The sequence below is a fragment of the Oncorhynchus masou genome, chromosome 22, assembly GCF_036934945.1.
Source record: "Oncorhynchus masou masou isolate Uvic2021 chromosome 22, UVic_Omas_1.1, whole genome shotgun sequence".
Classification (NCBI taxonomy): Eukaryota; Metazoa; Chordata; class Actinopteri; order Salmoniformes; family Salmonidae; genus Oncorhynchus; species Oncorhynchus masou.
The window spans coordinates 46,608,759-46,634,614 of NC_088233.1; the positions used below are offsets into that span (position 1 = coordinate 46,608,759).

Consider the following 25,856-nt stretch of genomic DNA (forward strand, 5'->3'; position numbering starts at 1 on the left):
GATTGACTATTAACAGCTGATTTCAGGATTGTCTATCGATCTACTTAAATATAAGTCACCTGATTTATTTGTTTCAGTCTCTGAATTGTTTCATCAAATTTGTTGCCGCCAGCTCCTGATATCAGGGCATAAAAACTACAATCTGTCTTCTGAAGTAGCCTAGTGCTCATGTGCGCCCAGCTCGGCACACATGTGCTCTAGGCGAGCTCAATCCAAGTTCAGTTTTGAGATAGGGCATCGGGTTAGCTGGATTTTTCTGACTTTTTAAACTGACTATCGTATTTTGTTTAATAAATCTGAAGGCCCTGCAGGAATATAATTAACATAATACGAAAACCCCATATAAAAACCTGCCAGTTTAAGATATCTGTTCACCGCATCCGCCGTTGTCGCACTCCCACGTCTACGGTGAAAGGGTACAGAACCAGAGCAGGGTTTGTCAAACCATGAGACATCCTGAAAATCAGTCTTCTCAAAAAATAGTCTGTAACGTCCGAACAGTTTGCGGTACACAGTATTGCTCGAGGATGCCCGCAGGCCCCACAAAACTCGTCCGAAGGTCCCCTTGTACAGATTGAAAAAATGTATGGAGGTATATATGGAGACTGTTTAGTGCCAAAAATAAGGGGTTAAATACATGTAAAAAAACAAAGAAAAATAAAATGTTTCCTGATATTTCTTATATCGCTCAGCTATAGGACAGACACTTCCAAACAAAATTCCTTTCGATTTTTGGGGGCATTAAATTTGGTTGTGCATCAACAGTTTCTCTCTTGTTATGTCAGTCACTGATAGTCACACAATTAGCCCATCTCAGCTAACATTTCTTAGATTGATGAATTGGTCTAGTGGCCAGCTATCTAAACTTTAGTAATCTTGGTCAAGTTACCGGTCAGGGGTCCCCCACCGGTAACTCTCAACAAAAAGTACGGGAGAGCATCTCTTTGATAACATGCTCCTCTCTGGAGGAGATTGGAACATCATCAGCATAACACTGTACTGGGTTCCATGACCTCAAAAGTGTTGAGGCACACTGGCATAGCCATTTCAGCCACTGGTTGACCGATAGGATGAAGTTAACAGCAGCCTGTTTTTATGCCAACCCTGAGTGGAATTGGTTCAGTCAGCTGCTTCCACAAATAACTTGGAAAGAAATTGCCTTTGTCTACATCGGATATAATGCCCAAATAAGGCTGAGGCAGGTGTATTTCTTCAAGGGCATTGATCACTGCACTTTGATAAAGTACCAAAGGCATATCTAGAAGTCCAATAACACAGTGTTAAACTTTGTGGATTCATGCTTAAAGTCAGTAATTCCAGTTTTTAGGCAGAATACATATTAATTCATGCCCTGTCTGTCTACAGTGTATATATGCCTCTTGTTTGGGAGAGAGAATGCCTGTATCTACAAGCCATGGTAGTATGCGGGCAATCAATCATTTCATTAACACTTTATAGACAGTGGGCAAGAGAGAGATGTCTCTCCATGTAGACAGATCATCTGGAACATTGTCTCCTTAACTTCAACACATGTTTAACCCCGACATCATTAACAAAAACCCATCAACCTGACTCAAATAGAGAGGAATGATATGTATGCTAGCTTGCTGGCTAAGGCTATCTAACACTGCAACTTTTCCAAGGTAAGCTTTCGGTTTTATTAATTCATCGAAAAATGGGAATTGAATTCTTGACAAATATAAATGAGATTCCAGAAAACCATGAATACCTTATGTTTCCCACCAGAAAAATTGGATTCCTTATCTATTCTATTCTTCTCACCATTAAAAATACATAGATACAACATAGATACAAAATGGCAATTTGGTACCCTTTGAAAACACTGAAACAATGAACCAACCAAATTTACGTATGTACTGTCCTCAGACGCTCTCATTCACAGTTGAGCAGCTTAGCAGAGGGCACTAATGATATACATTAGGAGGTGCAGGCTCCCTGTCAGAGGGAAACCGGAACATTCCTGAGAAGGTTCCCCCTTTAGCCCATCTCAGCTAACATTTCTTAGATTGATGAATTGGTCTAGTGGACAGCTATCTAAACTTTAGTAATCTTGGTCAAGTTACCGGTCAGAATGTATAATAACAGTACATGCACAAAAATGGTTCCAAACCCAAATATGTCCAGAGTTATCTCTGTTTGCAATTATGAGCAGAATTGCGAGCAAACCACCCCCAAAAAATAACATTCAGTATGAGGCAGGGCCCCGCAAGGATTAGAAGTGCTGTCGCTACTCCAGTGAGGGCATGCAGATAACAAATTATGGTGAAGAGTCTAGGCAAATGAAAAATACTGGTGCTTGGTGCAAACAGGGTGCCTCCCTGGCTATGATTAAATTCAGCATCTGCTGACGAGAGCAGATATCATTCTGCGGCACGATGCAGCATAGGACCGAGAAGGGAAATGTTCAAATGGAAAAGGGCCATGATAACACAGTAGACTAAGATATTCAAATTCATCCCCCAGACAGAATAGGAGCCCATTACTGAGGAAAGTATCCCAAGAGCAACCATGAAAAACAATCACACCTCTAAGACAGGAGATGTGTTTACTTGGTGTCCAGGGAGAGGTGGTGGCAGAGAAGGTCTTTGGGCCAAATTAAAATGTTCCAAGATTTGTTCCCTTGGTGCAACGCTTAGAGACTCACCAATGGGAATTTACCAGTGAAAATGGAATGCAGATATCAAAACATTTCATTGCCACCCGGCCTCTTTATTTGACACATATACCCTAAGGATGGCAAAGGGTCAATATTTTTTAACAGATTTGATTGCACAATGATGGCAGGCTGCTTTCCCGTTATCTACTGTATAGTCCTGGTCCCGGTGCAGCTGTAGAAGCAACCAGTGACAACAAGATAAGTTGTCTTCGTGGTCTTTGAAGCGTGCGATTCAGACCTTTTCACATAGAGCGTTAGCAACATACAGTAGAATTGAAAGACATTTTTTCAACCATTGATGGTGCTAAGTTCATCTGGCTAAATACAACAGAATTCAACAGAAAACATGATGTTTAATAGGCAGGACCTTTAACCCCAATTATCATATAACAAGTGAGCCAAACGTTGGTATTAATGCTCCTGCATCCTCTTTACCGGGGAGTATTTGTCTGACTGACATTAACTTTAGGAATTTATTACACTGCAATTAGCAGGAACAGCTGGGTAACCAGGAATAATATGCTCTGAAATGTCAACTTTTACCCACCACTGGGACTTTCCTTAAACCACACTGGCTGAATGCTGCAGCTACACTGCACAGAGAACAGCCTGGCCACCGCATTACATAAGTGACATCAATATTAGCCTCACATGGAAAATTCAAACTGGAGCATCAATAAGTTGACATGGAGGCAAAATAGAGATTGTGAGATGAGGGTTGTCAGTAGGTGAAGCCATTATGAAAACCGGTAGTAATAATTGTCTGTTGTGTATCTATAATATGGCGTGGTTTAAGTCCCAATGGTGGTAAAAGTTGACCCAAATTGATAACGCAAGTGGCTAATCTTGCCACTATTCTTCTCCTCCCTCACAGCATGGCCGCAGTTCACTGCCTCTTTCCTTATCAATGTGGGTCCCTCTATAGAAAAACCATAATGTATAAAGGCTTCATAAGCACCACAACACCTTCTGCACAAATCACAGAAGTCGTACTACATCAACTTTGATCCAGTTACCCCTTTTCTCTGTCAAGCATGCCCTTCCACTGAGTATGCAACCGTACCTACATGGCTCTTACAAGGTGCAGCCTGCCAATTTACTGCCAGTTTGATAAAGGTATAGGAAAACATCCCAGTGCTTCCCGCGAGCTGTAAGTGATTACGCTGCTCAGTACCGGAGGGAGCCAGATGGTTTATTCATACAGAGAAAAATTTGCATGGCTTCCCTATGTCTTCTTAACAAGAGGACCAGCCTGGGGAATAAGTCTGATATTTCAACATACAAAGCTCATCACAACAGTTTACAAACAACTGCAGGGACAGCAGCATTATGCCTTAAACTATTTTTTTTATTTTTTATTGTTCACTCTCTACACAATCACTTGAATGGGTGATAATAATAATTATTATACTGTTATTTATAAGCCTTTCACAAACTGGTTATCGGAATGAGGGCTAAATTGGAAGGGTAGCATTCTGTCGACGACATGTGACTGGGGAACATTCTTGAACATAGCTCAGAATCTTGTGTTCTAGTGACACCAAGTGGCTTTGGTAGGAAATATACAAATGAAATGAGTGAGCAATTAAGTCCCAAACTCTGCTAACTTTGAGCAGTGATACCAAGCTACTGAGAAACTCGAAAGAAAGAAAAACATGTCGTTTTAACGAGAGCCCACAAGTGAAGTGCACCTTCAGTCGGGGTTATTGGAAAACAGATACTCCCTGGACCGCATCAATGGAAAGAAAGGGGGAGGTCAGCCCTCCCTATCACAAGACAAATAATTTGCTCTCCCTTTCTTTTTTTACGACTCTGAATGGCCCGGTGGGAGGTCAGAAGACAGAAAACAGATGCCTTCGGCAAGTCAGCAGACCGTGTTATAATCTGCATGTGTTACTGGTGATGACCAGCAAGGCTTTTGAACAGCCAGGGATGTACAGTGTCTTCAGAAAGTATACACACCCCTTGACTTTTTCCACATGTTGTTGTGTTACAGCCTGAATTTAAAATGGATTAGAATCAAAGATTTTTTTGTCACTTCTATACATAATTATGTTATTAGCGAATGATGTTTTTAGCGATTTTTACACATTCATAAAAATTTAAAAGCTGAGATGTCTTAAGTATTCAACCCCTTTGTTATGGCACACCTAAATACACTACTACTAAAATAAAGGGAACACCAAAATAACACATCCTAGATCTGAAGGAATGAAATATTCTTATTAAATACTTTTTTCTTTACATAGTTGAATGTGCTGACAAAAAAATCACACAAAAATGATCAATGGAAACCAAATTTATCAACCCATGGATGTCTGGATTTGGAGTCACACTCAAAATTAAAGTGGAAAACCACACTACAGGCTGATCCAACTTTGATGTAATGTCCTTAAAACAAGTCAAAATGAGGCTCAGTAGTGTGTGTGGCCTCCACGTGCCTGTATGACCTCCCTACAACGCATGGGCATGCTCCTGATGAGGTGGCGGATGGTGTCCTGAGGGATCTCCTCCCAGACCTGGACTAAAGCATCCGCCAACTCCTGGACAGTCTGTGGTGCACCGTTGGTGGATGGAGCGAGACATGATGTCCCAGATGTGCTCAATTGGATTCAGGTCTGGGGAACAGGCAGGCCAGTCCATAGCATCAATGCCTTCCTCCTGCAGGAACTGCTGACACACTCCAGCCACATGAGGTCTAGCATTGTCTTGCATTAGGAGGAACCCAGGGCCAACCGCACCAGCATATGGTCTCACAAGGGGTATGAGGATCTCATCTCGGTACCTAATGGCAGTCAGGCTACCTCTGGCGAGCACATGGAGGGCTGTGCGGCCCCCCAAAGGAAATGCCACACCACACCATGACTGACCAGCCATACCGGTCATGCTGGAGGATGTTGCAGGCAGCAGAACATTCTCCATGGCGTCTCCAGACTCTGTCACGTGCTCAGTGTGAACCTGCTTTCATCTGTGAAGACCACAGGGCGCGGGGCTAATTTACCAATCTTGGTGTTCTCTGGCAAATGCCAAACGTACTGCACGGTGTTGGGCTGTAAGCACAACCCCCACCTGTGGACGTCAGGCCCTCATACCACCCTCATGGAGTCTGACCGTTTGAGCAGACACATGCACATTTGTGGCCTGCTGGAGGTCATTTTGCAGGGCTCTGGCAATGCTCCTCCTGCTCCTCCTTGCACAAAGGCGGAGGTAGCGGTCCTGCTGCTGGGTTGTTGCCCTCCTACGGCCTCCTCCACGTCTCCTGATGTACTGGCCTGTCTCCTGGTAGCGCCTCCATGCTCTGGACACTACGCTGACAGACACTGCAAACCTTCTTGCCACAACTCGCATTGATGTTCCATCTTGTATGAGCTGCACTACCTGAGCCACTTGTGTGGGTGTAGATTCCGTCTCATGCTACCGCTAGAGTGAAAGCACTGCCAGCATTCAAAAGTGACCAAAACATCAGCCAGGAAGCATAGGAACTGAGAAGTGGTCTGTGGTCACCACCTGCAGAACCTTGCTAATTGCCTATAATTTCCACCTGTTGTCTATTTCATTTGCACAACAGCATGTGAAATTTATTGTCAATCAGTGTTGATTCCTAAGCGGACAGTTTGATTTCACAGAAGTGTGATTGACTTGGAGTTACATTGTGTTGTCTAATTGTTCCCTTTATTTTTTTGAGCAGTGTATATATTTATATTCTGACATTGTTCGCTCTGATATTCCTTAATTTCTTTATTTAAATGTTTTGGGAATGGTGTGCATTGTTTTGAATTGTTATTTATTACTGCAGTGTTGGAGCTAGAAACATAAGCATTTCGCTGCACCTGCGATAAAATCTGCAAAACGTGTACGCGATCAATAACATTTGTTTTGAATTTGATTTAATAAGCTCAATGCTGTAATACATTTTTGAGGTGAACTCCCAAAGTCTTAGTATTTTTGACTTTTCAACATGACATATTTGATTGAATCTATGTCCGATAAATAAATAAATAAAGATTGTGTTGGTCACAAAGATGCCAAAAAAACCCCGTTTACAATCAGTATACAACCTGACTAAATAGGACATTAGCCTGATGTAATTGCAACCGGTTTTGCCCACCAGGATTAGGCTAGTTTTCCATTCTTTGCAGTCCCCCTTCTAAGAAACAATGAGATTACAGTAGTGTGCAACTCTTCATTTAATACAATTCACTCTAACAACGTATTTTATGAGCTGGGAATTGAGTGATGGTGTGATTTCAATTGTTGGAGGTCTGAGAGAAGAGCACGAGTGAGGTTCCTCTCCAGTGTGTATTATCTGGTGATGTTTTAAGTTACCCAGTTGTGTGCACTCTGATGAACTGTTAGAATATCAGTTCTTATGAAGCACTCCCCACAGTCAGAGCAGGAGTAAAATGTCTCTCCTGTGTGCACTCAGATGAATTGTTAGATCACCTGATGTTGTGAAGCACTTCCCTCAGTCAGAACAGTAATACAATTTATTTCCAGTGTATACTCACCTGTGATTTCTTAAGTTATGAACGGTTAAAAGGTCAGATCTTGTGAAGAACTTCCTACAGTCAGAGGAGTACAGTCAAAAACAGGATGGGGCCGCCCTTTCCTGCAGTCAAATGACCAAATCACCCTCTAGTGGCCTCATGGGTGGAATATCATTAATATTTTAATTATCATGACACTAGGCGAGACCCAAATGCAGACACGGGAGGCAAATGGTTGGAGTTTAAAATGTTTAATAAATCCAAAGGGAGTAGGCAAGAGAATAGTCGGGGACAGACAAAAGGTCATAACCAGATCAGAGTCCAGGAGGTACAGAGTGGCAGGCTCGAGGTCAGGGCAGGCCGAATGGTCAGGCAGGCGGGTACAGAGTCCAGAACAGGCAAGGGTCAAAACCGGGAGGACTAGAAAAAGGAGAAAAGGCAAAGCAGGAAAACAGGGAAAAACCACTGGTAGGCTTGGACATACAAGACGAACTGGCACAGAGAGACAGGAAACACAGGGATAAATACACTGGGGAAAATTAGCGACACCTGGAGGGGGTGGAGACAATAACAAGGACAGGTGAAACAGATCAGGGTTTGACATTAATATTATAATGAATAAACATTATTAAAACTGCCGAAAATCCCGTATTTCTATGTCAAACGGTCAGTCTTCTGTGATGTATATAAAGTGTAATATTGGGATGCAAACTCAAAATGTAATACATTTCATCTCTATATCTGTGTGTGTGAGGTGTATACTTTGTGTCAAAGTAGATTTTTTTGAGATTACCAAGACAATCTGTGTGACCCTAATTTAGCCCACCGCAGTAGGTTTTAAAAACAACCCAATGCTGAGTAAATAGTGGACAGAACACAACTTCGGTTATTTTGACCCAACCATTTGGGTCACTTAGTTAGGTTGTTTTCTTTGAAGTCTGGGGGAATGGCTTAGTATGGGAGTGGGGTTGAGATAATATTTGTGGCCACCCATGAGAGTAAATGTCATTCCAGTTAAATATTAAAGGAAAATATACATTTGCAGTGTATAAACTTCACATGAACAGGAATGACATTTCTGTAACGGGTGGCCAAAATAACCATCTGAAAGCCACATCCCCAATAGGAGAATAATTCTATCTACTAAACGAGGTATGTGGTAAACGTTGTCAATTTCTGTGATTTTTTTTGGTGCATTTTGAATCATTTATGTAATCAAAACAAGCACATAAAGGCTTCATAACTCATAAAGGTTATGTAAATTCACTGATATCATCTCATAGAACAAAAAACTTAGAAGTTCTCCTAAGCCTGTGCTAGCTAAAAAAATGAACTCAAATCCCAATCCATAGAGTAATGTTAGCAAGCCAGTCATCAACCTCCAGCTGGCTAGCTAAGAGCAAGCTTTAACTAGCAATACAAACCAATTGTCATAGTTAGCTAAAGTTAACTAAATAGGTACAATGTTAGTTAGCAAGCCAGCCATCTAACTTCGGCTAACGTTAGCTAGCTAACAACAAGCTTTAACTTGGTGTCTTTTGATTAGATATATAAAGTTAACATTAGCTAGCAAAAAAAAATACAAAAATCCCAATCCAGAGTAATGTTAGCAAGCCAGCCATTGAAGTCCAGCTGGCTAGCTAACAGCAAGCTTGAACTAGCAATACAAACCGATTGTCATAGCTAGCTAAAGTTAACCAAATAGGTTCAATGTTAGATTCTTACCCGTATACATGGATGAATGCTTCACGGCAGACCACAACCCCTTTTATTAAATGAGACGTCCTGTGTCTTTTCTGTTTAGTTTGCACAGCTTGTTTGGCCAGTTGTGTCAAGTCACTCTTCATTAACATCCATAGAGTAATGTTAGCAAGTCAGCATGGCACGATTATCCTCCAGAAAGTAGTCCATCACAACTTTTTCCCACTGACCATTGTCAATAGCGCCTGATCAATTCAGGGCAGCAATTTTATTGAGAGCAGTGGCAACATATTTGCAGTTCTCCATGGCTATTGTTATATATTTAAAAAAAACTGCAGTAGAAAGGATTATTTACACATTACGAGCAGCTAATTTTATAGACACAAGATGCTACACTGCAGACCAATCCAAACTCATCTCTCGGCATTTCCAGTCCACTCATTATCTCAGCCAATCATGGCTAGCGGGAAGGTTGCTGTATTTTTCTGTGGCTAAACCAACTAGGCTTGTAATTTAACAATTGTATTTGTATTTACAGATGGCATACACATTTGATATTAGGGCACATGAAAGTTCACATGTTGGAGAAGGCATTTCTGCCAAAAAGCACACTTTGATCGAAATAAAGACTTTCAAATGCCTCTCCTGTGAAGTATTAACGTGCGACATATGCCTAGCTTCCTGAAACGGGTCACATATGGCACCAATTTTGAAAGGGGAGACTGTCACGAACACAAAGGTGTCGGTTCATCTACTCTACACAAGGGTGAGGGGAGTCCTGTATTTCCTGTATGTTTTGCTATGTACAAATGTGTCATTCAATGCGTTTCTATGGGCTATAGCAGTAAAGACCTAATTCTATGTTTCATGAAATCTTTCTTTATATATATATATTTTTTTTTTACTTACATGGATCCTAAAATTCTAAATCAAATGGCAAAATTTTATGTCCAAACGTCTTACGGCAGAAATCCCACTAACGGGATTGATATGACAATAGCCAGTGAAAGTGCAAGTATTTCACACCATTTTAAAGATAAACTTGTTGTTAATTTCACCACAGCGTCCGACTTCAAAAAGGCTTTACGAAAGCACACCAAATGATTATGTTAGGTTAGCACCTAGTCCCAGAAAAATACAGCCATTTTTCCAGCCAAAGAGAGGAGTCACAAAAAGCAGAAATAGAGATCAAATTAATCACTAACCTTTCATGATCTTCATCAGATGACACTCATAGGACTTCATGTTACACAGTACATGTATGTTTTGTTCGATAAAGTTCATATTTATATCCAAAAATCTCAGTTTACATTGGTGCGTTATGATCAGTAATGTTTTGCTTCCAAAACATCCGGTGATTTTGCAGAGAGCCACATCAATTTACAGAAATACTCAAAATAAACATTGATAAAAGATAAGTGTTATGCGTGGAATTATATATATACTTCTCTTTAATGCAACCAGTGTGTCAGATTTCAGATTTTTTTTCCTGAAAAAGCACACCATGCAATAATCTGAGTACGGCGCTCAGACACAAAAACAAGCCATACAGATACCCGCCATGTTGTGGAGTCAACAGAAGTCAGAAATTGCATTATAAATATTCCCTTACCTTTGATGATCTTCATCAGAATGCACTCCCAGGAATCCCAGTTCCACAATAAATGTGTCACGCCTTGGTCTTAGTATTTTGTGTTTTAGTTAATTAGTTGGTCAGGCCAGGGTGTGACATGGGTTTATGTTATGTTTTTGTAGGCATTGGGATTGCGGTTGATTAGGGGTGTGTTTAGTTTAGGTTTGGCTGCCTGAGGCGGTTCTCAATCAGAGTCAGGTGATTCTTGTTGTCTCTGATAGGGAACCGTATTTAGGTAGCCTGGGTTTCACTGTGTATTTCGTGGGTGATTGTTCCTGTCTCTGTGTAGTTTCACCAGATAGGCTGTAATTAGGTTTCACGTTCCGTTTTGTTGTTTTGCATTTATTAGTTATTTCATGTATAGTTCAGTTTTTTCTTCATTAAAAAACATGAGTAACCAACACGCTGCATTTCGGTCCGACTCTCATTCAACAAACGAAGAACGTCGTTACAGAATCACCCACCACACACGGACCGAGCAGCGTGTTAACAGGCAGGAGCCACAGAAGAGGCAACAGAAGCAGATTCAGTGGGAGAGGCTGCACCACTTGGAGAATTGGACATGGGAGGAAGAACTGGACGGAAAAGGACCCTGGGCCCAGCCTGGTGAATATCGCCACCCCAAGGAGGAACTAGAGGCGGATAAAGCGGAGAGGCGTTGGTATGAGGAGGCAGCACGGTATGAGCAGGCAGCACGGCGACGTGGATGGAAGCCCGGGAATCAGCCCCAAACATTTCTTGGGGGGGGGCTTTCAGGGAGTATGGCTACGCCAGGTAGGAGACCTGCGCAAACTCCCTGTGCTTACCGGGGGGCTAGAGAGACCGGGCAGGCACCGTGTTATGCAGTGGTGCGCACGGTGTCCCCAGTGCGGGTGCATAGCCCGGTGCTGTATATTTCAGCTCCGCGTATCGGCCGGGCTAGATTGAGCGTCGAGCCAGTCTGCATGGAGCAGCTAGAGCTGCCAGTCTGCAAGGAGCTGCCAGTCTGCATGGAGCAGCCGGAGCTGCCAGTCTGCATGGAGCAGCTGGAGCTGCCAGTCTGCAAGGAGCTGCCAGTCTGCAAGGAGCTGCCAGTCTGCAAGGAGCTGCCAGTCGTCAAGGAGCTGCCAGTCGGCAAGGAGCTGCCAAAGCTGTTAGCCTGCATGGAACAGTCAGAGCTGTCAGTCTGCAAGAAGCCGCCAGAGCTGTCAATCTGCATGGAGCAGCCAGAGCCGCCAGTCAGCATGGAGCAGCCAGAGCCGTCAGTCTGCCAGGATCCGCCAGTCAGCCAGACTCTTCCAGATCCGCCAGTCAGCCAGATCCGCCAGTCAGCCAGACTCTTCCAGATCCGCCAGTCAGCCAGACTCTTCCAGATCCGCCAGTCAGCCAGACCCTTCCAGATCCGCCAGTCAGCCAGACCCTTCCAGATCCGCCAGTCAGCCAGACCCTTCCAGATCCGCCAGTCAGCCAGACCCTTCCAGATCTGCCAGTCAGCCAGACTCTTCCAGATCCGCCAGTCAGCCAGACTCTTCCAGATCCGCCAGTCAGCCAGACTCTTCCAGATCCGCCAGTCAGCCAGACTCTTCCAGATCTGCTAGTCAACCAGACTCTTCCAGATCTGCTAGTCAACCAGACTCTTCCAGATCTGCTAGTCTACCAGACTCTTCCAGATCCGCGAGTCAACCAGACTCTTCCAGATCCGCCAGTCAGCCAGGATCTGCCAGAACTGCCAGCCAGCCAGGATCTGCCGGATTCAACTGCCTGGCTGGGCTTCCTCTCAGTGCTGGGCTTCCTCTCAGTGCTGGGCTTCCTCTGTTCCTGAGCTGCCCCTCTGTCCCGAGCTGCCCCTCTGTCCCGAGCTGCCCCTCAGTCCAGTGGGGTTCTGGGTGAGGACTACTAGGCCATGGTTGGCGGCGAGGGTGGATTATCCCAGGACGCGTAAGGGAGGAACTATGACATTAATGGAGTGGGGTCCACGTCACGAGCCGGAACCGCCACCATGGACAGACGCCCACCCGGACCCTCCCTATGGTTTTGAGGTGCGTCCGGGAGTCCGCACCTTAGGGGGGGGGGGTTTCTGTCACTCCTTGGTCTTAGTATTTTGTGTTTTAGTTAATTAGTTGGTCAGGCCAGGGTGTGACATGGGTTTATGTTATTGTGTTGTCGTATTGGGGTTTTTGTAGGCATTGGGATTGTGGTTGATTAGGGGTGTGTTTAGTTTAGGTTTGGCTGCCTGAGGCAGTTCTCAATCAGAGTCAGGTGATTCTTGTTGTCTCTGATAGGGAACCGTATTTAGGTAGCCTGGGTTTCACTGTGTATTTCGTGGGTGATTGTTCCTGTCTCTGTGTAGTTTCACCAGATAGGCTGTAATTAGGTTTCATGTTCCGTTTTGTTGTTTTGTATTTATTAGTTATTTCATGTATAGTTCCATTTTTTTTCATTAAAACACATGAGTAACCAACACGCTGCATTTCGGTCCAACTCTCATTCAACAAACGAAGAACGTCGTTACAAAATGTTTGTTTAGTTTGATAAAGTTCATAATTTATGTCCAAATACCTCCTTTTTGTTCACGCGTTTAGTTCACAAATCCAAATTCATGAGGCGTGAGCACTAGGTCCAGACAAAAAGTCAAAAAGTTCCATTACAGTTCGTAGAAACATGTCAAACGATGTACAGAATCAATCTTTAGGCTGTTTTTAACATAAATCTTCAATAATGTTTCAACCGGAGAATTCCTTTGTCTTTAGAAATGCAATGGAACGCAGCTACCTCTCATGGGCACACGCGTGATCAGCTCATGGCCTTCTGCCAGACCTCTAGTTGAAACAGCTCTCATTCTCTCCTCCTTCACAGTAGAAGCCTCAAACAAGGATCTAAAGACTGTTGACATCTAGTGGAAGCCTTAGGAAGTCCACCATAATTTGCAAATAAATTGATAAAAATCCTACAAAAAAATCCTATCCTATGTGATTTTCTGGATTTTTTTTTTCATTTTGTCTGTCATAGTTGAAGTGTACCTATGATGACAATTACAGGCCTCTCATCTTTTTAAGTGGGAGAACTTGCACAATTGGTGGCTGACAAAATACTTTTTTGCCCCACTGTATCTTACATTACTCATCACTTATGTATCTTAAACCATCTATTGCATCTTGCATATGCCGCTCATCGCTCATCCATATATTTATGTACATACTCTTATTCCATCCCTTTACATTTGTGTATATTAGCTAGTTGTTTTGGAATTGTTCAATTACTTGTTAGATATTACTGCACTGTCGGAACTAGAAGCACAAGCATTTCGCTACACTCACATTACCATCTACTAACCATGTTTATGTGACCAACAAAACATTTGATTTGACCAGTCAGTGTGCATGTACCCGGCCGCCACAAGGAGTCGCTAGAGCGCGACAAGGACATCCCAGCCAGCCAAACCCTCCTCTAACCCGGACGATGCTGGTCAAATTGTACGCCGCCTCATGGGTCTCCCGATCGCGGCAGGCTGCGGCACAGCCCGGGATCGAACCCGGATCTGTAGTGATGCCTCTAGCACAGAGATGTAGTACCTTAGACCGCTGCGCCACTCGGGAGGCCCTTATATTCCGGTCTTATAAACGGCTCTGCCTTGGTAGGTCTGCCTGGGCTCATGTTTCATTTCCCTGCATTGTACTTTGTGTGCATAATTGTATTTCCCCATAGCAATGTTATATCTAGTGGACCGACTGAAAAGGAAAATAAGGTTATGAATACAACCACTGTTCCCTGAAAGAGGGAAACTAGATATAACGCCAGAAGGTTTTGGGACTGTTTTTTATGGATTTCATATAAACGAGGAGAGTGGGACCTCCTCGGACGCTGCAATTCCATTGGCCCTTACAGGCATGTTGAAAGGTCTTCAGCCGGTCTCGCATTTTGATGAGCGATCCCCCATAGCAATGTTATATCTAGTTTCCATCCTTCAGGGAACAGTGGTTATATTGATAACCTTACATTATCAATATAGTCTCAGACACCGTAATACAGGCTGCCAAATACATGGGGCAAATTGGAACAACTATGGCATATTGCCATTCTGCGTGCAATATTCAGTAAGTGGATCTGTTTCTATTTCTGTCCAGAGTGTTCAAGTAATTGTCATGATCAACAACAATTTGGTTCTCCCATTGGATTTGTTAAAAGTTTAATTTTGAAAGCAATAATAGTTACAACTAGTAAATGTACTGATCATAACAGAATCATTGATATGTAATTAAAATTATGTACAGAGAATTCGTAAAGTATACAGACCTTGACTTTTTACACATTTTGTTACATTACAGCCTTAGATTCAATCATTTTTTCCCCCTCAACAATTTTCACACAAAACCCCATGATGACAAAACAAAAAACAGGTTTTTAGACATTTCTGCAAGTTTATAAAAAATGTAAAACTGAAATATGACATTTACACCTTTATTTGGGGAGATTCTCCCATTCTTTTCTGCAGATCCTCTCAAGATCGGTCAGGTTGGATGGGGAGCATCACAGCAGAGCTATTTTCAGGTCTCTCCAGAGATGTTCGATCGGGTTCAAGTCCGGGTTCTGGCTGGGCCACTCAAGCACATTCAGACTTGTCCCGAAGCCACTCCTGTGTTGTCTTGGCTGTGTGCTTATGGTCGTTGTCCTGTTGGAAGGTGAACCTTCGCCTCAGTCAGATGTCCTGAGCACTCTAGAGCGGGTTTTCATCAAGGATCTCTCTGTACTTTGCTTCGTTCATCAGCGTACAATGACATTCTAGACAATTCTGTGCATCCCAAATTTGTGGCAATGGTTTGGGGAAAGCCCTTTGTTGTTTGAGCATGACAATGGCCCTGTGCACAAAGCGAGAAATGGTTTATCGAGATCGTTGTGGAAGAACTTGACTGGCCCATATTTACGCCCATGATTTTGGAAGGAGATGTTCGACGAGCAGGGATCCACATACTGTTGGTCTTTCAGTGTACATAAACAAATACAGTTGAAGTCGGAAGTTTACATACACTCTGGTTGGAGTCATTAAAACTTGCTTTTCAACCACTCCACAAATTTCTTGTCAGGTAGGACATCTACTTTGTGCATGTCACAAGTAATTTTTCCAACAATTGTTTACAGACAGATTATTTCACTTATAATTCATCGTATCACAATTCCAGTGGGTCAGAAGTTTACATATACTAAGTTGACTGTGCCTTTAAACAGCTAGGAAAATTACAGAAAATGATGTCATGGCTTTAGAAGCTTCTGATAGGCTAACTGACATCATTTGTGTCCTTCAACCTCATGTGGATGTATTTCAAGGCCTACCTTCATACTCAGTGCTTCTTTGCTTGAAATCATGGGAAAATCAAAAGAAATCAGCCAAGACCTCTGAAAAAAATTTGTACACCTCCACAAGTCTGGTTCATCCTTGGGAGAAATTTCCAAACGCCTGAAGTACCACGTTCTTCTGTACAAACAATAGAATGCTAGTATAAACACCATGGGACCACGCAGCCGTCATACCGCTCAGGAAGGAGACGCATTTTGTCTCCTAGAGATGAACGTACTTTGGTGTGAAACGTGCAACTCAATCCCAGAACAACAGCAAAGGATCTTGTGAAGATGCTGGAGGAAACGGGTACAAAAGTATCTATATCCACAGTAAAACAAGTCCTATATCGACATAACCTTAAAGGCCGCTCAGCAAGGAAGAAGCCACTGCTTTAAAACCTCAGATAAGCCAGACGACTGTTTGCCACTGCACATGGGGACAAAGATTGTACTTTTTGGAGAAATGTCCTCTGGTCTGTTGAAACAGAAAAAAGAAATGTTTGGCCATAATGATCATTTGTATGTTAGGAGGACAAAGGGGGATGCTTGAAAGCTGAAGAACACCATCCCAACCGTGAAGCACGAAATGGGCAAAAATTCATCCAACTTTTGGGAAGCTTGTGGAAGGCTACGCGAAACGTTTGGCCCAAGTTAAACAATTTAAAGGGAATGCTACCAAATACTAAATCATTCTCTCTACTATTATTCTGACATTTCACATTCTTAAAATAAAGTGGTTATCCTAACTGTCCTGAGACAGGGAATTTTTACTTGAATTAAATGTCAGGAATTGGGAAACTGAGTTAAATGTATTTGGCTAAGGTGTATGTAAACATCCGACTTCAACTGGACTTGCAGAAGTCCTCTTCTTCCTGAGCAGCAGACCCATTCTACCCAACAGACAGGAGATCTCACCCTCGACATGAGCAGATGAGTCCCCAAAATGCACACACGGCAACCTCCATCCTTCCCACACATTGACATCATTTGAGTCAATTGGAGGTGTACCTGTGGATGTATTTCAAGGCCTACCTTCAAACTCAGTACCTCTTTGCTTGACATCATGGGGAAATCAAAAGAAATCAGCCAAGACCTCAGAAAAAAATGGTAGACCTCCACAAGTCTGGTTCATCCTTTGGAGCAATGTCCTCTCGTCTGATGAAACAAAAATCGAAGTGTTTGGCTATAATGACCATCGTTATATTTGGAGGAAAAAGGGGGAGGCTTGCAAGCCGAAGAACACCATCCCAACCGTGAAGCACAGGGGTGGCAGCATCATGTTGTGGGGGTGCTTTGCTGCAGGAGGGACTGGTGCACTTCACAAAATAGATGGCATCAATGGAGGAAGAAAAATTTGGTGGATATATTGAAGCAACATCTCAAGACATCAGTCAGGAAGTTAAAGCTTGGTCGCAAATGGGTCTTCCAAATGGACAATGACCCCAAGCATAATTCCAAAGTTGTGGCAAAACGGCTTGAGGACAACAAAGTCAAGGTATTGGAGTGGCCATCACAAAGCTCTGACCTCAATCCTATAGAAAATGTGTGAGCAGAGCTGAAGAAGCACTATTTGAGTGTATGTAAACCTCTGACCCACTGGGAATGTGATGAAAGAAATAAAAGCTGAAATAAATCATTCTCTCTACTATTATTCTGACATTTCAAATTCTTAGAATAAAGTGGTGATAGTAACTAACCTAAGACAGGGAATTTTTACTTCGGTTAAATGTCAGGAATTGTGAAAATTGAGTTTAAATGGTTTTAGCTAAGGTGCATGTAAACTTCCGACTTCAACTGTACGTGTTCTCTCTTCTCCAGAGTATACAGACATACGCTTTCACCAGTGGATTAGAGTATATACTGTACTGCACCCGTTCTCTACTTTCTGAGGTTATTGATATTTCTAGCTGCCCTAAGAGCAGACTTCATGGCCGTCTCTATCCAGGCATGAGGCAGGGCTGTGTGCTCCCCAGCAAAGTGGATCCTATTGTCGTTCCTGAACAATTCTGAGGCATAGTCTATATGTTGGTACGGGGTGAAGAGGGCAAACGCCCCAAGACTATAGGGATCCAGCGCCCACTTCTTCACCAGCCCTCCAATGCAGAGTGGCCGTATGCCCTCCCCGTGGATCTTGACAAGGTCCTCCAGCACTAGACCCTGCAGCTCCTCGTCATTCACCCCCTGAAAGAGGGTGGAGTCATCCGAGAAAGTATAGGAAGCCAAGAGGGCCCCGATGTCCGTGTTAGGGAATCTGTGGCTGGGGTAGTAGATGAAACGAGAGGGCATATCCGTGATGCTCCTCCCTCCATTGATGCCCTCCTTCTCCCAGAACCTCTCACTGAATATCAGGACCCCCTTCATAACGATATCAACTTTATTAATAGCCCTTCTCATTAGAACAGTTTCAGATAACAGGATCAAACTATCAGAATGCACCGTGCGTAATACGCCAATTCCTGTATAGAGGACTGCAAATGTTAATGCTAGCTCAGTAACCCCTGGTTCAACTTATCATTAAGCGTTTGATTAGGTGCATCAGGGGTGTTAGTGCTGGCAAGAACAAAAATGTGCAATCACCAAGGCCCCCTCCAGACCTAGAATTGAGAACCTTAACTACACTGTATTACACTGCAAATCTTACCTTGGTGGAGCTATCATAGAGCAGCGAACGCAGCGCCTCCATCTTGTCTGCTGAGAGCGGGGGCTGGAAGTCGATAAAGAGAGTAGCCTTGGCGGTGGCTGTCAACAAGGCGTAGTCTACTGTCAGGTGGGTGAGGGAGGATGGTTTGTGCCAGAGATGGTGGTCCTGGTAGGACACAGTCACTTTATTGCTGGTCTGGCTGATACGTTTCACCTTGGAATTTAGGTGGATGGTGCCCTTCAAGTCCTTGCAAATGGCATTGGGTAGTTTGTCAAACCCGCCTGTTACCTCAAAGTAGCTGAAAAAATAAAAATAATAATCACACTGCTGTAAAGCTTGGGCATTCAGGGTATACCGCACATGTGTAAATGTGTTGTAACCAAAGTGGTGAGGCAGTGGTGCCTAGTTTTATCTGAAAGAGCCATTGTGGGTCCAGGCTTTTGTTCCAACCAAAAAGTAACATCTCTATACAGGTGTGTAAAATTATTTACAGTCTTCATTCAAGGCGTAGCTGCATCAGGTTTGCTACTGTGGTTGGAACGAAAGCATAGACCCACACCTACCCTCTGCGGATATAATTGAACTCCACCAAGTAGGGCTCTCGATAAATCAGATGATTGTGGTGTATATACAGAAGGGGCATTCTTACATAGTCTCATCATTAATATCAGACTGATCATACAGAGCCTCTGTGAGTGCAGTGTAGAATAAACTGTTCTCATTCAGAATATCACCAATCATCCGCAAAGCACCACGACTCAGATTGGCCTCCTTCACAAGGTACTCCTGTCAGAAACAAACCATTTAGACTTAACCTTAGCTGTACTGTGTATGTAGAATGGCTGGATGAAAGGGTCTACGTTCATAGGCATACAGTTGAAGTCGGAAGTTTACATACACTTAGGTTGGAGTCACTTAACCACTCCACAAATTTCTTGATAACAAACTATAGTTTTGGCAAGTCATTAACATCTACTTTGTGCATGACACAAGGAATTTTTCCAACAATTGTTTACACAGATTATTTCACTTATAATTCACTGGAATACAATTCCAGTTCAGATAACATTAAACAGCTAAAATTCCAGAAAATGTTTTCTGATAGGCAAGAGTCAATTGGTGTACCTGTGGATGTACAAGGCCTACTTTAACTTTGAAACTCCCCATCCCGGATCCGGGATGACTAAAGCCTCAGGCTCATTAGCATAACGCAACGTTTTTCTGAAAATCAACACTCTCAAGCTTAGCCTTTTCTTAACAACACTGTCATCTCAGATTTTCATTTTTTGAACATAGCCTACTTAGCATTTTGAATTTACACGCAACATTTTTACAAAAACCAGATAACCAAATAAATAAAATCATTTAACTTTGAAGAGCTTCAGAATGAGGAGACTCTCAGTTACATAGCAAATGTGCAGTTTTTCAAAAAATATTATTTGTGTAGGACAAATAACGTTGACCTGTATACAGTTATAGCCTTTAAACAGCTTGAAAATCGAAAAAATTCCAGAAAATGTTCTTCTGATAGTAATTTAGTTCAATGGCCTACCTTTAAACTCAGTGCCTACTTTGCTTAACATCATGGGAAAATCAAAATTGAAATCAAATCAGCCAAATAATTATAGATCCACAAGTCTGGTTCAAAGCAATTTGTTTAAAACAACGTTTTTCATCCAAAAATGAAATTGCGCCCTAGAGTTTCAACAGGTTGCCACTTTGCTTAACATCATGGGAAAATCAAAAGAAATCAGCCAATCAGCCAAATAATCATCGATAACCAAATAAATAAAATCATTTAACTTTGAAGAGCTTTTTCCTGAAGGTACCAAAATATGCTTTTGAACCATAGAAATTGACTAATTTGTGTAAGAGTATGCAAAGCTAGCAATGCATTTTGAATAACATGATTTTCACAAAAACCAGATAACCAAATAAATAAAATCATTTACCTTTGAAGAGCTTCTGATGTTTTCAATGAGGAGACTCTCAGTTACATACCAAATGCGCAGTGTTTCCTGAAAGCGTCTGTCATCTGTACAAAAAACAGAGCAAAAATATTTCCTGGATGCCGTCTCATATTATAAAAATATCACCATCCAAAAATGGGACCAGGTTAAACTCAGTGCCTCTTTGCTTAACATCATGGGAAAATCAAAAGCAGCCAATCAGCCAAATACCTCCACAAGTCTCATTCTTGGAAGGAGAAGCATCTGTACAAACAATAGTGTGGGGCCATCATATACCGAGGATGAAAGCATTCTGTCTCATAGAGATGAACGTACTTTGGTGCGAAAAGTGCAAATCAATACCAGAACAACAGCAAAGGACCTTGTGAAGATTCTGGAGGAAACAGAGTCAAAAGTATCTATATCCACAGTAAAACGAGACCTATATCGACATAACCTGAAAGGCTGCTCAGCAAGGAAGAAGCCACTGCTCCAAAACCGCCATAAAAAAGCCAGACTACGATTTGAACTGCACATGGGGACAAAGACCGTACTTTTTGGAGAAATGTCCTCTGGTCTGATGAAACAAAAATAGAACTGTTTGGCCATAATTACCATCGTTATGTTTGGAGGAGAAAGGGGGAGGCTTGCATGCCGAAGAACCTCATCCCAACCATGAAGCACGGGGGTGGCAGCATCATGTAGTGGAGGTGCTTTGCTGCAGGAGGGACTGGTGCACTTCACAAAATAGATGGCATGATTGGAGGAAGGAAAATTTGGTGGATATATTGAAGCAATATCTCAAGACATCAGTCAACAAGTTAAAGCTTTGTCGCAAATGGGTCTTCCAAATGGACAATGACCCCAAGCATACTTCCAAAGTCGTGGCAAAACGGCTTGAGGACAACAAAGTCAAGGTATTGGAGTGGCCATCACAAAGCTCTGACCTCAATCCTATAGAAAAATGTGTGAGCAGAGCTGAAGAAGCATGTGCGAGCAAGGAGGCCTACAAACCTGACTCAGTTACACCAGCTCTGTCAGGAGGAATGGGCCAAAATGTATCCAACTTATTGTGGGAAGCTTGTGGAAGGCTACCCGAAACATTTGACCCAAGTCAAACAATTTAAAGAAAATGCTAACAAATACTAATTGAGTGTATGTAAACCACTGACCCACTGGGAATGTGATGAAAGAAATAAAGGCTAAAATAAAGCATACTCTACTATTATTCAGATATTTCACATTCTTAAAATAAAGTGGTGATCCTAACTGACCTAAAACAGGGAATAGGATTAAATGTCAGGAATTGTGAAAAACTGAGTTTACATACACCTTAGCTAAATACATTTAATCTTCCGACTTCAACTGTATATGCAAAATGAACACATAATGTTGTAATAGTGTTACAATCATTATCAACCCCTCACATTCTCATTTACTCAAAGCAGCTGCTGTATCTTGTCTGGTGTCATCACTCAAAATGGATGATCTCATAAAAGCCAACCATATCCAGTTGGCCTACAAGGAAGTTGTTTCTTTCTTTACCTTTACAGAGAATGTGTCATATTTGTCCAGCATGGCACGGCAGCCATTGTTCTTCAGATAATCTCTTATCTGCAACAAATCATGTATAGCTCATGTATTTGTCATGTACATTTTGTGATAAGATGTTTCTGCAACTGTTCAGGAGAATCGAAAATAGTTTATTTTATTGGACCCGAAAACCCTATTTGATTCCACTGCATCTGCACCAACCTTCTGCAAAGACAAGTCGAAGAGCTGATCAGCTGACTTCCCTCTCTCATCTTCATTCAACGGATAGTTGAGGACATCTGGGTCCCCTTTCACCAGATAGTTTTTGTGTAGCAACCCATTCACCAAATAGTAAGCATTAATGTTATCCTCAATGAATGGGTTCAGACTAAGGCCTGCATGGTTTGCAATCTTCAACAGAATTCTATGGAGTGAGAGATCTTATGGTTAACATTGAAATGTTGATGGTAAATGTGAGCACATTCTGTCATTCCCATGCAAATAATTTTTAATAAGATACTTGACTTTTTTTGCAATAATAACCAGTAAGAGATATTGTGATACCTTTGTATTGTGGCATATAGAACTAGATGTCTGACTCCATTCAAGATCATTCTGAACTGCTTTATTTCCTGTCTTTACAACTCTGAATCTCTCACGTCCACATAAGCGTCTACTACTAGAACTACCCCATAACCAACATTGCGACACTCTGACTCATATCTATCATATGGTGTTGGGGTCAAGAGCAAGAAATGTGATTCAGAAATTCCCCATGGAAAACATTACAATTTCAATTCACTTCATGAAATCATTTGAATTCAAATTCAATTGACCCTAACCCTGCAATGATAAGTCAAGGATTTCAGGCCTTACTCACGTATGGAAGTTAGGGATCCTCATGGCACCAAGTTCTGCGTACCAATGCTCTCCCTTAGGTCGGTACGTCTCTACCCGTCCTCCAATACGATTGCTTGACTCTATTATGGTTACCTGGTGGTCCATTAAAAGTCATGTACTGCATATGCCCTATTTGCAATAGGTGTTATACGGACACAGAAGTGTGACATTCACATTGTATTTAGATACTGTTCAGTGAATCTGGGTGACTACCTTGTGTCCTGCCTCCTCCAAAAACTTTGCTGCCGTCAGGCCAGCCATGCCAGCCCCAATGATGGCAATATGATGAGGTGTGCTGGTGTGGGGGAGACCCTTGTCCACTATTCTAAGTAGCTCGTTATAGTCTGAGTCTTGTAGGCAATCAAATAGAGGGTCCTTTCCATTCACACAGGAAACTATGACCACAACTATGGCCAGAGAGACTAGGGGAGGCCAGAAATAGATCATGGAAATCAAATGAATAAGAAATAAGAGATCAATTATCAGTAATTGCAAGAATTTAAATGGCAACAATGAATATGACAATAATATACATCTAAATAATTTGTGCATATTAGTAATTTTTGCAGAATATAACAACATCCATTTCTTTACTTCTCAACAATGTGGAAATACCATAAAAGTTACTGGTTCAAATTTACATTGTTGCATTAATCAATCTAAGATAAATCAAATCTCTTATGTGGAATTTGGCAGCATGCTCAGCTATACATTTTGAATATGTAGGCTAAATTGAGTGCACATTGAAGACCATGATAAACTATGACTAATCTATGAATCAAGCTGCAGGCTATGAGAACATAATGGTATTTTGAAGAAAAGGGATATAATCAATCAAAAACTTACAGTATTTACACAAAGCCAAGTAAGCAATCATCCTCACTCCGAAGCCCAATGACTTCCAAAGGTAAAGGAAGTAGACCCAGCCATAAGCAGCTAGAGAACAGCTTGACCCAGTTAAAGGCAGGGAGGAAGTGACTGGTGTGGGTAGACTTTATACAGATGTTCCTCTGCTGGAGGATAGAGGTTCATCTCTAATATAGCAACACCTCCGTTACACTCAAGCCCTGGGTTAGAGCTGCCGGATTGCCATGTGGGCCTTGAAACAGATGACACCACGGATTGTTATCATGGAAGAAGGAAACAATGTGTTAATCTACCTGCGTAGACATCACATGTAAAAGGAGTCAAAGTGTTAAGTAACTTCTTTTTATACATTTTTTTAATTTAACCTTTATTTAACTAGGCAAGTCAGTTAAGAACATATTCTTATTTACAATGACAGCATACACCGGCCAAACCCGGACGAACCACAACCACAGCCTGTTGTGATACAGCCTGGATTCAAACCAGGGTGTTTGTAGTGACGGTTCAAGCACTGAGATGCAGTGTCTTAGACCGCTGCGCCACTCAGTTTATACTTCGCTTAAACATTACGTGTGAGAGGGAGGATGTGATGTGTGGCTGTAGTCAAGACAGGCCTAGGCTTGGACAAAAAGTATAAATGCCAATGTAAAAGATAGGGAAAGGGCAGATTCTCAGACTGACAGAGCAGGAACTGATTGATGTATTATAAGTGTGAAGCCTTTGAGGCAAGGTAAGCACAGAGCTTAATTACTATTGATAAAGCAACTGTAGAGTGTAATTGCTATTAAAAATAATCTATTAAATACATCAGTTGCGAAGCTGAGGAACAAAAAAAAGGAAGTGTTACTGCTTTTCATTAACTAGTCAATGTTAACTAGTTAATGGAAGTTCATCCAAAAACACGGAAGTTCATCCAAAAAACACGATCTTTGTCCCCATGTGCAGTTGCAAATTGTAGTCTGGCTTTTTTATGGCGGTTTTGGAGCAGTGGCTTCTTCCTTGCTGAGCGGCCTTTCAGGTTATGTTGATATAGGACTCGTTTTACTGAGGATTTAGGTACTTTTGTACCCGTTTCCTCCAGCATCTTCACAAGATCCTTTATTGTTGTTCTGGGATTGATTTGCACTTTTCGCACCAAAGTACGTTCATCTCTAGGGGACAGAACGTGTCTCTTTCCTGAGCGGTATGACGGCTGCGTGGTCCCATGGTGTTTATACTTGCGCATATTGTTTGTACAGATGAACGTGGTACCCTCAGGCATTTGGAAATTGCTCCCAAGGATGAACCAGACTTGTGGAGGTCTACAATTTTATTTTTGAGGTCTTGGCAGATTTCTTTTGATTTTTCCATGATGTCAAGCAAAGCGGCACGGAGTTTGAAGGTAGGCCTTGAAGTACATCCACAGGTACACCTCCAATTGACTCAAATGATGTCCATCAGCCTATCAGAAGCTAAAGCCATGACATAATTTCTGGATTTTTCCAAGCTGTTTAAAGGCACAGTCAACTTAGAGTATGTAAACTTCTGACCCACTGGAATTGTGTTACAGTGAATTATAAGTGAAATAATCTGTCTGTAAACAATTGTTGGAAGAATTACTTGTGTCTCGCACAAAGTAGATGTCCTAACCGACTTGCCAAAACTATAGTTTGTTAACAAGAAATTTGTTGAGTGGTTGAAAAACAAGTTAACAACTCCAACCTAAGTGTATGTAAATATCTGACTTCAACTGTACTTGGTACTAGATAAAGCAACTTAAAGTAATTTTTTTGTGGAAAGAAACCTCTTAATCTTAGGAAAGATAACAACTGGAACCTGGAACCTGAAAAGACACCCACCATAAGCGCCAACTACATTTGCCCAGAAAGTGGCAGGCAAAAACAAAAACGCACAACAACAAAAAAACACACCAAAGTTAAAGATAGGAAGCAAACCAAAAACTGGTGCAAAACGAAAACAGGGAATATCAGACAAAATAACATTTGAGAAATCAAATAGGGAGTGCAAACTAAAGGTGCTTACCCTCCACGTCTCTCAAGACAACTGGAGCACTGGGCCAGCTACTCTTAAATAGCACCAAGCAGTATTGCGGTGCCAACGTCGACTCCCTTACTGCTCTCAGAACCAGAATGGCGCTTACGCTGGTTACAGCTGC

The 25,856-nt window shown here is 42.1% G+C and overlaps 1 protein-coding gene across 1 annotated transcript; it reads right to left on the reverse strand.

Annotated features, from left to right (window-relative positions):
• Nucleotides 1-14,663: 14,663 nt before the first annotated feature.
• LOC135509573 (L-amino-acid oxidase-like) lies at nucleotides 14,664-23,755 on the reverse strand. Its single transcript, XM_064930338.1, has 8 exons — nucleotides 23,681-23,755; nucleotides 23,048-23,256; nucleotides 22,815-22,927; nucleotides 22,157-22,358; nucleotides 21,947-22,015; nucleotides 19,102-19,238; nucleotides 18,453-18,750; nucleotides 14,664-18,166 (listed from the first exon to the last, which is right to left on the reverse strand). Exons 1-8 carry the CDS (start codon nucleotides 23,709-23,711, stop codon nucleotides 17,690-17,692), a joined length of 1,536 nt encoding a protein of 511 aa, XP_064786410.1. The 5' UTR covers nucleotides 23,712-23,755; the 3' UTR covers nucleotides 14,664-17,689.
• Between the last annotated feature and the right edge of the window lie 2,101 nt (nucleotides 23,756-25,856).